Source organism: Myotis daubentonii, chromosome 13 (assembly GCF_963259705.1).
Source record: "Myotis daubentonii chromosome 13, mMyoDau2.1, whole genome shotgun sequence".
NCBI lineage: Eukaryota > Metazoa > Chordata > Mammalia > Chiroptera > Vespertilionidae > Myotis > Myotis daubentonii.
The window spans coordinates 39284877-39297395 of NC_081852.1; the positions used below are offsets into that span (position 1 = coordinate 39284877).

Below are 12519 nucleotides of genomic sequence, written 5' to 3' on the forward strand. Positions count from 1 at the left end.
CTGTCTCTGGAAACAATGCCTTGATATTCGGGAACATGAGAGCAGCTGCAAGCTTTTATACCTCCTTTCTTAATAGCTGAATGTCACATCCTGTAGTTTGGCTCTCATTCACTAATGTGAGCAAGGATTCTGCTTTTATTTCTGACTCAAGTTCCTTCCATTAACATAGTACGCTAACATTTCACATTACTCTTCAGTCCACATTACCTTTGGAACTAAAAATAAATCCGATCTGGGCCTCTGGTTCAGACCTCATCCTGTAATTCTCGTGGCCTTGGCATTACTAGTTCTCCTACGTAAGAATCTCGCCACTCTCGGCTTTGCCAAAATCCAGTTCTCTTCCTAATTAAATTGCACTCTTTCATCTCAGCATGGGCTTAATAAAAATGAGTGGGTATAGAAATGTGTATATATGCTCTGTAAGTGAATAAGGTAATTTATTTTTGAAATCAGAGTCTTTGTTTGTATCTAATAGTGGGTGTTTACAGCCAGGTTGGGAAAGGTGAGTGTGGGAAGGGACAGGAAAGGATGCTATCTGGTGAAGAGGAAGAGAAACTGTAGAGGAGCCTCAAGAGGTAATAGTAACAAGACTGGTTAGTGTTGGAGAGAGGGGACTACGTATCATCTCCTCAGTCACACACTTTGGGGGAAGACCTTGTAAACTGTGGTTTAACAGGCTCTCCAGGTGATTCTGATATACAGTAAGTTTACAAACCATTACTGTTGAGTATAAGAAACTGACATCTCTGTACTACCTTCTAATATGAAGTTTACTTTACTATAGACCTTAACACTAATGAAATGTATCGTAGTCTGTTGAAGTCAGTGGCAGACCCCAGGGATAGGTGCTTGTATGCGAGAGTGGATAAGAGAGGCAGGAAGACTGCAGAGCTGTGTTAGCACTGTGATAAGTGATACGGCTACGTTTGCTTACTTGAAAATATATCCTGATTATATTAGAGGAGAGTTAAATTCTAGATATGTACATTTCCTTATTGTAGAATTTAGAGTCTATAAGATACTAATCTATTCTATTGGCTTGGAAATATTAATACTTGAGAAAACATAATAACCAATGTAAAATGTTTAGAGGGTGGGCTCAACAGCACAATGAAAGGACAGGAATTAAGGAGCTGGAATATAGAGCAATGGAAATTACCCAGTCTAAACAACAGAGAGAAAATAGACTGGAAAGAAAAAAATGAATTGCTCAAGAGACCTGTGGGACTATAACAAAAGATGTTACATCTTTGTCATTGGAGTCTTGGAAGGAGAAAAAAGAGCGTAGGCTGAAAAGTACTCAAAGACATGACTGAAGGCTTCCTACATTTGTCCAAGAGACATAAACCTAGAGATTCAAGAAGCTGAGCAAACTGTGCACAGGATAAACCCAAAGAAATCCACATTAGGACATATAATTAAATCTCTGAAAACTAAAGACAAAAAAAAAAAAATGCTGAAAAGCAGCCAGAGAAACATGACACCTTACCTAGATAGGGGAAAACCATTCAGATAACAGCAGATTTCTCACAGTAACCATGGAGGCCAGAAGGAAGTGGCTGAAAGAACTGCAAACCCAGAAGAATCCTACACCTGGCGAAAATATTTTTCAGGCTGGAGAGGAAATCAATATATTCTCAAATGAAAGAAAACTAAGAATCTGTTACCAGTAGACCTATCCTAAAACAATGCATTAAGAGGTTCTCTAAGCAAAAAGGAAACAAAAGTAGGAACCTTGAAACATCAAGAAAGAAGAACAAGATAAGCAAAAAATAGGTAAATACAACAGACTTTCCTTTTCCTTTTGTGTTTTCTAAGTTATGGTTAACAGTGGAAACAAACATAACACTGTAAAGGAGGTATGTAAAAGGAGGTATGATTTCAACTAGTAAAATGATGACATCAGTAGACTGATAAGTTATCTATATATATAAAAGCCTTGCCCTAACCGGTATGGCTCAGTGGATAGAGCGTCGGCCTGTGGACTGAAGGGTCCCAGGTTCGATTCCAGTCAAGGGCATGTACCTTGGTTGCAGGCACATCCCCAATAGGGGGTGTGCAGGAGGCAGCTGATGGATGTTTCTCTCTCATTGATGTTTTAACTCTCTATCCCTCTCCCTTCCTCTCTTAAAAAATCAATAAATTAAAAAAAAAAAAAAAAGCCTAAGCGACTGTCCGATCATTCGACCGTCCAACAGGTAGCAATGACGTGCAATGACCACCAGGGGGCAGATGCTCCAACTAGTAGCTATGATGCACATTGACCAGGGGGCAGACGCTCAGTGCAGGAGCTGCCGAGCTGTGGTGACTTGGCAGCTGTGGTTCTCGGGTGACGCACCCGGAACTAGAGAGGAGGGAGCCTGAGTTCGGGATGTGTCACCTGAGAACCACCCTCTCGCAACCTGGGACCCCTCAGGGGATCTCAGAGAGCCGGTTTCAGCCCGATCCCCACAGGCCAGGCCGAGGGACCCCACCTGTGCACGAATCTGTGCACCGGGCCTCTAGTGTGTATATAATATCTGGATATCTGGAGCAGCTTTTCAGAAATACTGCAGATAAATCAAAATGGAATTCTGAAAAGTGTTTGCGTAACCCACAAGAAGGCAGGAAGATAAGAAAAAACAAAAAATAAAATGATAGACTTAAGCCCTAACATGTCAATAATCTATAATAATAAAAGCATAATATGCTAATTAGACCGGACATCCTTCTGGACGAAGCCGGGGCAGCGAGACAAGCCTGGGTCCCAGGTGCCTGCTGGCAGCTGGGGGGAAGCCCAGGTCCTGGTGCCAGAGGGAAGCCAGTGCCAGCAGCTGGGGGAAGGAAGGCCTACTCTTGCACAAATTTCATGCATCAGGCCTCTAGTTACATATAAATGGTCTAAAACAGGGGTCCTCAAACTTTTTAAACGGGGCCAGTTCACTGTCCCTCAGACCGCTGGAGCGCCGGAATATAGTTTTTTAAAAAACTATGAACAAATTCCTATGCACACTGCACATATCTTATTTTGAAGTAAAAAAACAAAACGGGAACAAATACAATATTTGTATGTGCATGTGGCCCGCGGGCTGCAGTTTGAGGACCCCTGGTCTAAAAGGATAAGCAGGGCAAATCACCAAAACCATAAGATAGATCTCCTGGGCTAGTTTCCGGGCAGGTGTAAGCGAAGGAAGCATCTGGGCTGTTTGATGGACCTGAGAAAAGGAAAGCTGCAAAATAAGCAACAGGTATCCATTGGAGAGCTCAGGAGGCCAGTGAGAACAAAGGCTGAAATTGGGAGGTACTGCCAAGAGCAAATGAATGCAGAGAGCTCATGCTAAATCTGAAGGGAGCATGTCACCCCTCTGAATTCTCAAAACTGACTAACTAGAGCCCCTTCCAGACCCAGGCCCTATCCTGAGATTAAATTTGATTGATTTGAGCAGCACTGGAACAATAGGGATTAAGGAATGAAGATATCTAAAGCAAAGTGGAGGAGGGAAACAGAGCCTGGAAATCCCAGAAAGCAAGCTACCATATATTTGAGTTCCACATAAAAACAAAACAAAGGGGCTACACCTCCTCCTAAAAGTTTGGGAAACTAATTTCAAATAATATTGGCAGCCCAGCTGGTGTAGCTCGGTGGTTGAGCGTCAACCCATGAACTAGGAGGTCATGGTTTGATTCTGTGTCAGGTCTCATACCTGGGTTGCAGTCTCGATCCCCAATAGGGGGCATGCAGGAGGCAGCAGGTCAATGATTCTCTCCACCATTGATGTTTCTACCCCCTCTCCCTCTCTCTGAAATCAATAAACACGTTTAAAAAAAAATATTGGCAACAGAAAATGAGCAAAATCAAACTCCAGAATTTGTTTTAAAGAATAGTTCATTGGTTTCTTAGAGAGAGAAGAAAGGAGAGGGAGAAAGAAACATTGATCAGCTGCCTCCTGCATGCCCCCTGCCAGGGATCAAGCCCACAACCCAGAAATGCGCCTTTGGGAATCGAAATGTTTACCTCCTGGTATAAGGGATGATGCCCAACCAACTTAAGCCACACCAGCCAGGGAAAAATTCTATAATTTTTTATTACAAAATGTTATTGTACTAAAAAAGAATAAGAAACAGAATAACAGCCACTTGAACAATGAGAGCCCATCAGAAACACATCCACAAAAATAGATAAACCCTATTTCAAGATGAGCTGAAATTCATTAAGAAAATACGACATTTGAAAGAACATGGAATTATAAACATTGAGAAAGGTGGCAATAAAGAAAAGAATTAAAAATATTCTTAAAACTAGGAGAAACACAAAAGTAAACAAACATAACAAATCATGCCGTAAAAGGAATTATAAGAAAAAAGTGGAAATGTTTAAAAATTAATGAAAAAAAGATAAAAAGGAATCTGAGAAATTAATATTAAAATAGGCAGAGTCTACTCAACATATGGGTAGTTGGAGCAAGGAGGGGCTTGTAACACTATCCCTTGACTGGTTAGTGGTTTCAAAGGTGTTTGTTTTATAATAAATACTATTCATTAAGCCATATGTTTGCTCTATGAGATTCTTGTATATTCATTTTATTACATAGTTAAAAGGTTATAAAGTACAACAAAAAGAACAAACAATGAACTATTTGCAAACAGAATAAAATAAAAATTTCATGCAAATTCTTAAGAAAATGCTAAAACTCCAACAAAGAATTGCTGAGAATGCAAATAAATGATTTGGACATATTCAAAGAGCTAATAAACATTTAAAACATTGAATCTCACTGAAATATTCCCTGAAAGACAACTTTTGGGGAAAGAGCAGGGGAAAGAAAGTGTTTTACATCTGTAGATAACTTTTAATGTAAAATACAGCCTAATATCTGTTATGGGTGAAGTTGGGGTAGGGGCGTTAGACCCTCCTGTAAGTGCCCTTCCCTATGGTAGGACTTTCTGTCACATGACCCCAAGGTGAATGCAACACAAAATAATTCATTTGTCTTCTGTTCATGTTGAGTTAGCCTGGCATTTTATAATTTGGAAAATTTTATGATTAATTACTCTGAATGCTTTTTTATGCTTCACAGTGAGAGACCTACCACCAATTTCCCTTGATGTTAGACAGAAACAGCGTATCTCTACAGATGCATCATCATCTGAAATAAAGGCTGCAGTTCCTCCAGAATCTACCCTTCCTATCCAGCCCAAAACTATGAAAGACTTTCAGTAAGTTGGAGTTCACTATTATATGTAGACATATAGTTACCCGCATGTCAGTACTTTATATAATTTAATAGTTTTGTGTGAACAATTGATCTTGTGGATCATGATAAGGTATTAGCCAAGAGTGCGGTCACAAAAGACTAGAAGTCTCAAGTGGAAGATGAAAACAAATGTCTAAGTAACAGGTAAGGGGAGATGATGTTGCAGCAAAAGAAACACTAAATAAGAGAATATGAGTCAAAACAGGCAAAGCAGGAGACAAAGGTAGTAATAAAAATAATAGAATGTTTCCTTTTTAAAAAATAAGATTTTAAATGCTATGTAACACATGAACTATAAAGCTATGTCACTACTAAAAAATTCCACTGGATATATGAAGGAGCAAAGGGATAATGAGAAAGTAGAGATAGAATATAAACAAAGTCTCTCAAGACATTTAGCTTTGAAGTGAAGAAAGAGTGTTACTTGTAATAAGCATGTCAAGAATGAACTTTTCAAAAGCAAGTAAAAGGGAAAGCTGAAGCTGGATTAATACATCAATCTAATTAAGAATTGTAGATCCATAAATCATATTTACATTAATTGGAGCATTTCTGTATTCAGCTTCAGTATATCAAGTTGCATGTTTGGTGACATTTATGTGTAAAGTAATGCTATTTTATCTGAATAATATTTCCTTCTATTATGGTTAGTATATGTTTTCATTTTAGGGAAGATGTAGAAAAAGCTAAGTCGTCAGGAGATTGGAAAGCAGTACATGATTTTTATCTAACAACATTTGATTCTTTCCCAGAACTAAATGCTGCATTTAAGGTAATAATACATAAAACACATTTTTCATTTTAAATTAAAAAAACATAGATGATAAGTTTACCTCTTTTTTCTACCCAATAATTGACTTAAGCAACTGTTTAGAAAAACATATGTATTAATTTCTGAAATTACTTATATCACAAATATTGCGTGATATCTTAGATTTTATTTGTATTAAATGTTAATATTTGTCCCCATTCTTTCAGTTTTAAGTTATTAAAATAATTATTCTATATTCATTTTTCATTTTAGTAATTTTGCCCTGAAAGTTCTTTTTTATCATCATACTAGAAAATATTAGAAATTATGAAGGAACAGTTATGATTCAAATATGAGTAAGAACAGTCTTAAAATTTTATATACAGCTAATTCTTTAACTGGGTTTGCAGAAAGATGCCACCACCTCATTTAATACCACTGAAGACTCTGGGATTAATGCTAAATTTGTGAATGCTGTATATGATGCCTTACTTACTACTGTAAGTATTGTTTATGAACACATGTAAATAGTATAATTCTTTGTCTCTTCTGTATTTCAAAAGCAACTACACAAATATTGTAAAAATCACTGTGATGTAATTTTATAGTAAATGTAGTTGGAATTCTCAGAAAGTTAAGATTGTTTTTATTTTTATAACTAAATGAGAATTAAGCAGAAAATATATTTATGTCCAGTCCTTGTTTAGGGAGTCCTACTAACGTAAAATTATGTTTCACTTAAGCAAAAGGAGGTCAGTTATTTGATTGTATTGGCATTGAATCTGCAGATGAGTGGTTCTCAAATTTTATCATCTATCAGAGTCACAGGAAGGGCTTCTTAAAATGCAGAGTTTCAGATTCAGAATGTCCAGGATAGAGTCCAAGAATCTGTGTTTCTAACAAGTTCCCAGGATACGTTGATGCTCCTGATCCAGGGATCACATTTTGAGAACCCTACTGCTATAGATCAGTATGTGAGGAATTGACATCCTTTCAATCCATGAACATGGTATATCCCTCCAATTACTTAAATCTTCTTTAATTTCTCTTGGTAATGCGTCAGTTTTCTGAGTAAAGGTCTGACATGTCTTATTACATTTATTTCTAAGTACTTGATTTTTTTATCCTATTGTAATTTCATTTTCTAAGTGTTACTAGTATAGAAATACCTTCATATATTTATCTTTATTTACCTTGCTAAATTTATTCATTAATTCTCACAGTACATCAGATTTATTTGGATTTTCTATATAGACAATCATGTTGTTTGTGAAAAATGAGTGTCTTATCTCTTTCCAACCCTTGTACCTATGTATGCATGCATAGTTGTAGTTGCCTTATTATATAATTTTGAATAAAATAAGTTATAGCAGACATTCTTGCTTATTGCTAATCTCAGTACTTCACAATTAAATATATGAAAGGGTAGTTAATAACATTTGTCATTAGAGAAATGAAGATAAGATTATATATCCATTCAAAATTAGTAGAAAAAAAATTTAAGAACCTTGCCAAGAATAGGCAATATTGTGGAGCACTTAGAACTTTCATAGCCTGATTGGGTAAGTATAAACAACCACTTTGGAAAACTGCTGGGCATTATTGCTAACACATTTTGCTTATGCATAAATTGTGACCCAAAATTTCCACTCCTGGGACACTTCTCTGATTTTTTCTGACTTGGAATGATATTAATATTTTATAGTCACTAAAAAATTAAAAATATACAACATGAGGGGAAATCCTTTAAAATGTAATACAAACAGAAAAAAACCCCACCTAGCTATACTTCGAATATTATGACCATACCTTAAAAAAAGCCTAAGCCAAGTAATTTTTATACACAGTATTTTATGTATCTTCAGTCTAAAGATTTTTTAAAATATGTAAACAAATCTTTAGTTTTTCTTAGTTTCTGGCATTAAGACATCATAATGAACTCAGGGATTTTAATAGATGGATATGGATACGTGTGTGTGTGTGTGTGTGTGTGTGTGTGTGTATTTCCTAACCCTGTTCTCTGAAAGGGCCTAGAAGCAATAACACCCAGTAGCAATGAGCACTTTAGCATGCATGGTTTCTAAATACCATTCCTCACAGAAAGGAACCAGAGCTCCCTGGAGAAATGGCTAATTCCAGGACTGAGACAGGGAAAATACAAGATGAACCTATCAGTTTTTCACCATTAAAATTGTTGACTCAAGGATTTTTGTAGATGTTCTTTACCAAATTGAGGAAATTTCCCTCCATTCCTAGTTTGCTGAGGTCTTCTTTATCATGAATTGGTGTTAAATTTTATCAAATGCTTTCATAGCTACTGATATGATCATATATTTTCTTCTTCAACCTATTGATGTAATGAGTTACATTAATTGATTTTCAAATGATGAGCCAGCCTTGCATACCTGGAATAAATCCCACTTGGTTATGGTGTATAATTCTTTGTATACATTGTTGGATTTGACTTGCTAATACTTTGTTGAGGATTTTTACATCTGTGTTCAGAAGAGATATTGATCTGTAATTTTTTTCTTGTAATATCTTTAGGTTGGTATTAGGACAATGCTGATGTCATAGAATAAGTTAGGAAATATTCTCTCTTCTGGTTTTTGGAAGAAATTGTAAAGAATTGGTATCCTTTCTTTCTTAAATTTTCAGTAGAACTCACCAGTAAAATCTTCTGGGCCTGGTGTTTTTTGTTTTGGAAAGTTATTAGTCATTGATTCAGTTTCTTTAATAAACATAAGTCCATTCAAATTATCGATTGTATCTCCCAAAGATTTGGTCTATTTTACCTAGGTTTTTAATTTGTGGGCAGAGTTGTTCATAATAGTTCTCTGATATCCTTTCAGTGTTCAGGTATCAGTAGTGATGATCCTGCTTTCAGTTCTGGTATTAGTAATTACTGTCTTTAATCTTCCTTTCTTGGTTAGTCTTGCTAAAGGTTCATCAGCTTTATTAATCTTTTCCAAAAACTAACATTTGGTTTTATTGCTTTTTCTCTATTAGTTCCCTGTTTTCATTTATATTGATTTCTCTTCTAACCTTTATTATGTATTTTCTTCTGATTACTTGGACTTGATTTCCTGTTTTAATTTCCCAAGATTGAAAGCTTAAATTGTTTATTTTACATCTTTTTGTCTAATATATTCATTTAATACTTTTGCTGTATCCCACAAATTTCAATAAGTTATATTTCCATTTTCTTACACAGCTAAACAAGTTTACGATATGACCCAGAAGTCATACCCTAGTTGTCTACCCAAATGATTCGAAACTTATGTCCACCCAAAAACCTGCACACAAATTTTATAACAACCTTATTCAAAATTGCCAAAAATTGGAAGCAACCCAGATATCCTTTAATAGGTGAATGGATAAACAATCTTTAAAGTCACTTTAGTAGCTAATCCTAATTATCTTCTGATTTTCTTTTGCCTACAGCCTCAAGACATTCAGAAGACAGTATTAAAGGGAATCATTAACAGCCTGTTACGAGAATGGAAAGGGTAATTGTAATTAATATCTAGCTAGTCAGTATAGATGGTTAGTTTACACATCTCATACACCTTATGTTACATAGGTATGTATTTTACCGAGTCAATTTTAGTTGTTGTAATAAAAACAAAGATAGAAAGAAGTTATAAACCATTAACAACAAATTTTTTAAACTTGAGATTTGTGACTTCTCAGGATGGTCTATGGTTGGGCTTCAGAAGATCTCTGAATCCTTTAACATCATATGTAAAATTTGTTGTGTACAGACATGAGTGCTATACAGACACGGGATGGATAGTTACATGTAACCTAGGATGAAATAATATGGGCTTAAATTTAGCCTTGGACTTTCTGGTAGCCAAAGCAAAATTTTTTATTTCTAATATAAGGAAATGTAAGTTTGACTGCTGAAATGTTTTTTCTTAGGACTAAATATTGAATCATTATTTAAGGAATGATGGGCAATGCAACTGATAATGTTTTGAACTGAGAATATGTAGAATATAAAAATATACTTTCAAAAGTACATATTATTTAAATTGATATTGTTTAAACAGCACTATAATTTCAATTAATAGCTTCTATAAAGTCATATGAGTACCATAAAATTATAATTTACATGTTTATATTAAGCCCAGTCTAAAAATATTACCAAACTAGAATTCTTAAATATAATGTCAAAATTTAATAAATTTTCAAAGAGATGCCTGGTTATTATAGAAAAAATTTTTAAAGCTAGAGTAGTGTAAAAAAAGTACAAATGTTTACATTTTGCTATTTTTGTCTAGTCATCTTTTAAAATAATTGAAATCATAACATATAATTTCATGTGATTTTCCTAATTTATCATTCTAGTAATATATTTGCATTTTCCTTGAATTTCTGGTTGAACACATAATGCTTCATTAAAAATGAAGAGAAAATTAGAATGTAAAGAGCATTTGTAGGAGAATGAGGAAGTCCAGTGGTCTGAAACTGCTGGAACCTCAGTCCCCTCTAGTAGGCAAACCCTCAAAGCTTCCCCTCTCTGCCCTTGAAAAGTGTGTCCAATACAGATTAAAATGACAATGTGACAGGACTCATGTTTCAGAGGAATGTGTGTGCAGTACCTAAAAGTCTTGTTTTATTTTGAATTTATTGTAACAACAACAAAATCTAGTTTATTGACTATTATGGGCTATAAGCATCTTCCTAACAATTTTCCATGTGTTTCTCATTGAAATTTTACTACAATTCTATGAGACAGGAAATATGATTATTTTCATTTTACAGTTGAGAAAATTTACAGAGTAAATTGCCCAAGTTAACCCAGTAACATGCGGTTTGGCAAAGAGCCTTTGATCTTAACCACAATTTCTATAGCCTGAACTGTATACTGTACTGCAATACTAGTGCATAGGCCAGAGAGTTGGAAATCATAATGGTGCAGCTATAAAATGGAAAAAAGTAGGACTCTCCTATCACCAGGAATTTTAATATTTATGAATTGCCTTGAGTGTTTTAAAATATTTTCAAATATAATTTCTAAAACAAAACATTAGTCCCATTGAGAAAATAGTCTGAAAATTATGTAGAATATTATAGACAGAAATGGTTTCAATTTGGTTTAAACCTAAATAATATAAATCATTATTTCATTGAGATAATTCTACAAAGAAATATTACTAATTTAAAAATGTTATATATATAAGCATATACATATTTATTTCTAACTTTAATACATGTAATACATAGTTATATTTCAGATTAGGTGGCTTTATATTTTGTAAAGGTCATCAGGTATATTTTGGGCAAAATTTATATTTTCATACTTAATTTATAACTATAACAGAAAGGTAAATTATTATTTCATCATTTTATTTTCTTAAAGGGAATTCAAGAAGATACTTGGAGGTGAACCATTTTCCCCCCAACACTGAATTTTGAAAAATTTCAAATTACAGAAAAGTTAAAGATAATGAAAACTCATTCACCATCACCTGAATTCACGAGTTGTTCACTTTTTGCCACATTTGCTTTTGCTTTTTCTCCCTCTGCATGGAATCTGTTTTTAGTAAATGGAAGGCATCATGATACTTTGCCCCTAATTACTTCAGCATGTATTTCCTAATCACATTTTTCTCTGTGACCATAATACATTTAATATTCATTTAATACTCTCTAAAATACAGTACACATTTAAATTTCCCTAGTTGGCTCAAAAGTGTTCTTTAATACCTGGGTTTTATTTTTCAATCCAGGATCCAATCAAGGATCATTAATTGCATCTAGTTATCACATAGGGGAACCATTTGTAATGCAAGAAGTTACTTACTTCCGAGTGTCTGTGAGTGTATTTAATAGATCTTCAGAGGACAAGTAACACTCATCAGCTTGGGGAATAACAAAAACTTGGTCAAATTTGATCATGTGGAAATCCAGATTAACATGGCACAGATTAAAATTTAGTTACTTTTCAGAGGTATTCAAAATAAGATTCTTTTCATTAGAAATAGACTAGATGTATTCAAAGTGTGATTTGACTTGCAGACACTTCTACAACTTTCATTTCAGTAATAGACCTGTACTCACAAACCTATTTCTTTTTTCAATGCATAGATATTTTTGAGATCTCAGTTATCCTTTATTAAAACAAAAACATAAGTATTCTAAAATTGTTAATTATTTTCCAGACTCTTAACTGTTTCCAGAGTTAATCATAATATTTACCTCATAAAATAGCCTAGTTAACTCCATTTTTAGTTATCTTCAGAATCAGCCTAGAGTAGGCACACAGGAACCTATATTCTCAGCATATTAGAGATATGTTACTGTCTCAATAATAATACATATTAAGTCTAGTTTTGGGCTTTTATCAACTCAATTCAATGGATCATTTTTTATTATATACTGTAATCTCTAATCAATTATACTTCTTTTTCAGTCCACGAACAAAAGATGATCTTAGAGCATATTTTATACTTTTACAGGTAAGAAAGCAAGAATTTAGTTATCTAATTTAGACCTCAGTCTATGCATGTATGTAGGTGAAATTAT

At 34.4% G+C, this 12519-nt stretch overlaps 1 protein-coding gene across 5 annotated transcripts in view; it reads left to right on the top strand.

Moving 5' to 3' along the window:
* HECTD2 (HECT domain E3 ubiquitin protein ligase 2) overlaps window positions 1-12519 on the top strand; it is a 59754-nt gene that overhangs the window by 22280 nt on the left and 24955 nt on the right. For all 5 annotated transcript variants that reach the window (XR_009448383.1, XR_009448384.1, XM_059662818.1 and 2 more), the window contains exons 3-7: window positions 5058-5196; window positions 5904-6006; window positions 6396-6485; window positions 9430-9494; window positions 12407-12452. Coding sequence is in view for 3 of the 5 variants with exons in the window: in XM_059662818.1 (XP_059518801.1) it covers window positions 5058-5196; window positions 5904-6006; window positions 6396-6485; window positions 9430-9494; window positions 12407-12452 (443 nt within the window). In the remaining 2 variants the exon portion in view is untranslated. The remainder of the gene's footprint in view (window positions 1-5057; window positions 5197-5903; window positions 6007-6395; window positions 6486-9429; window positions 9495-12406; window positions 12453-12519) is intronic.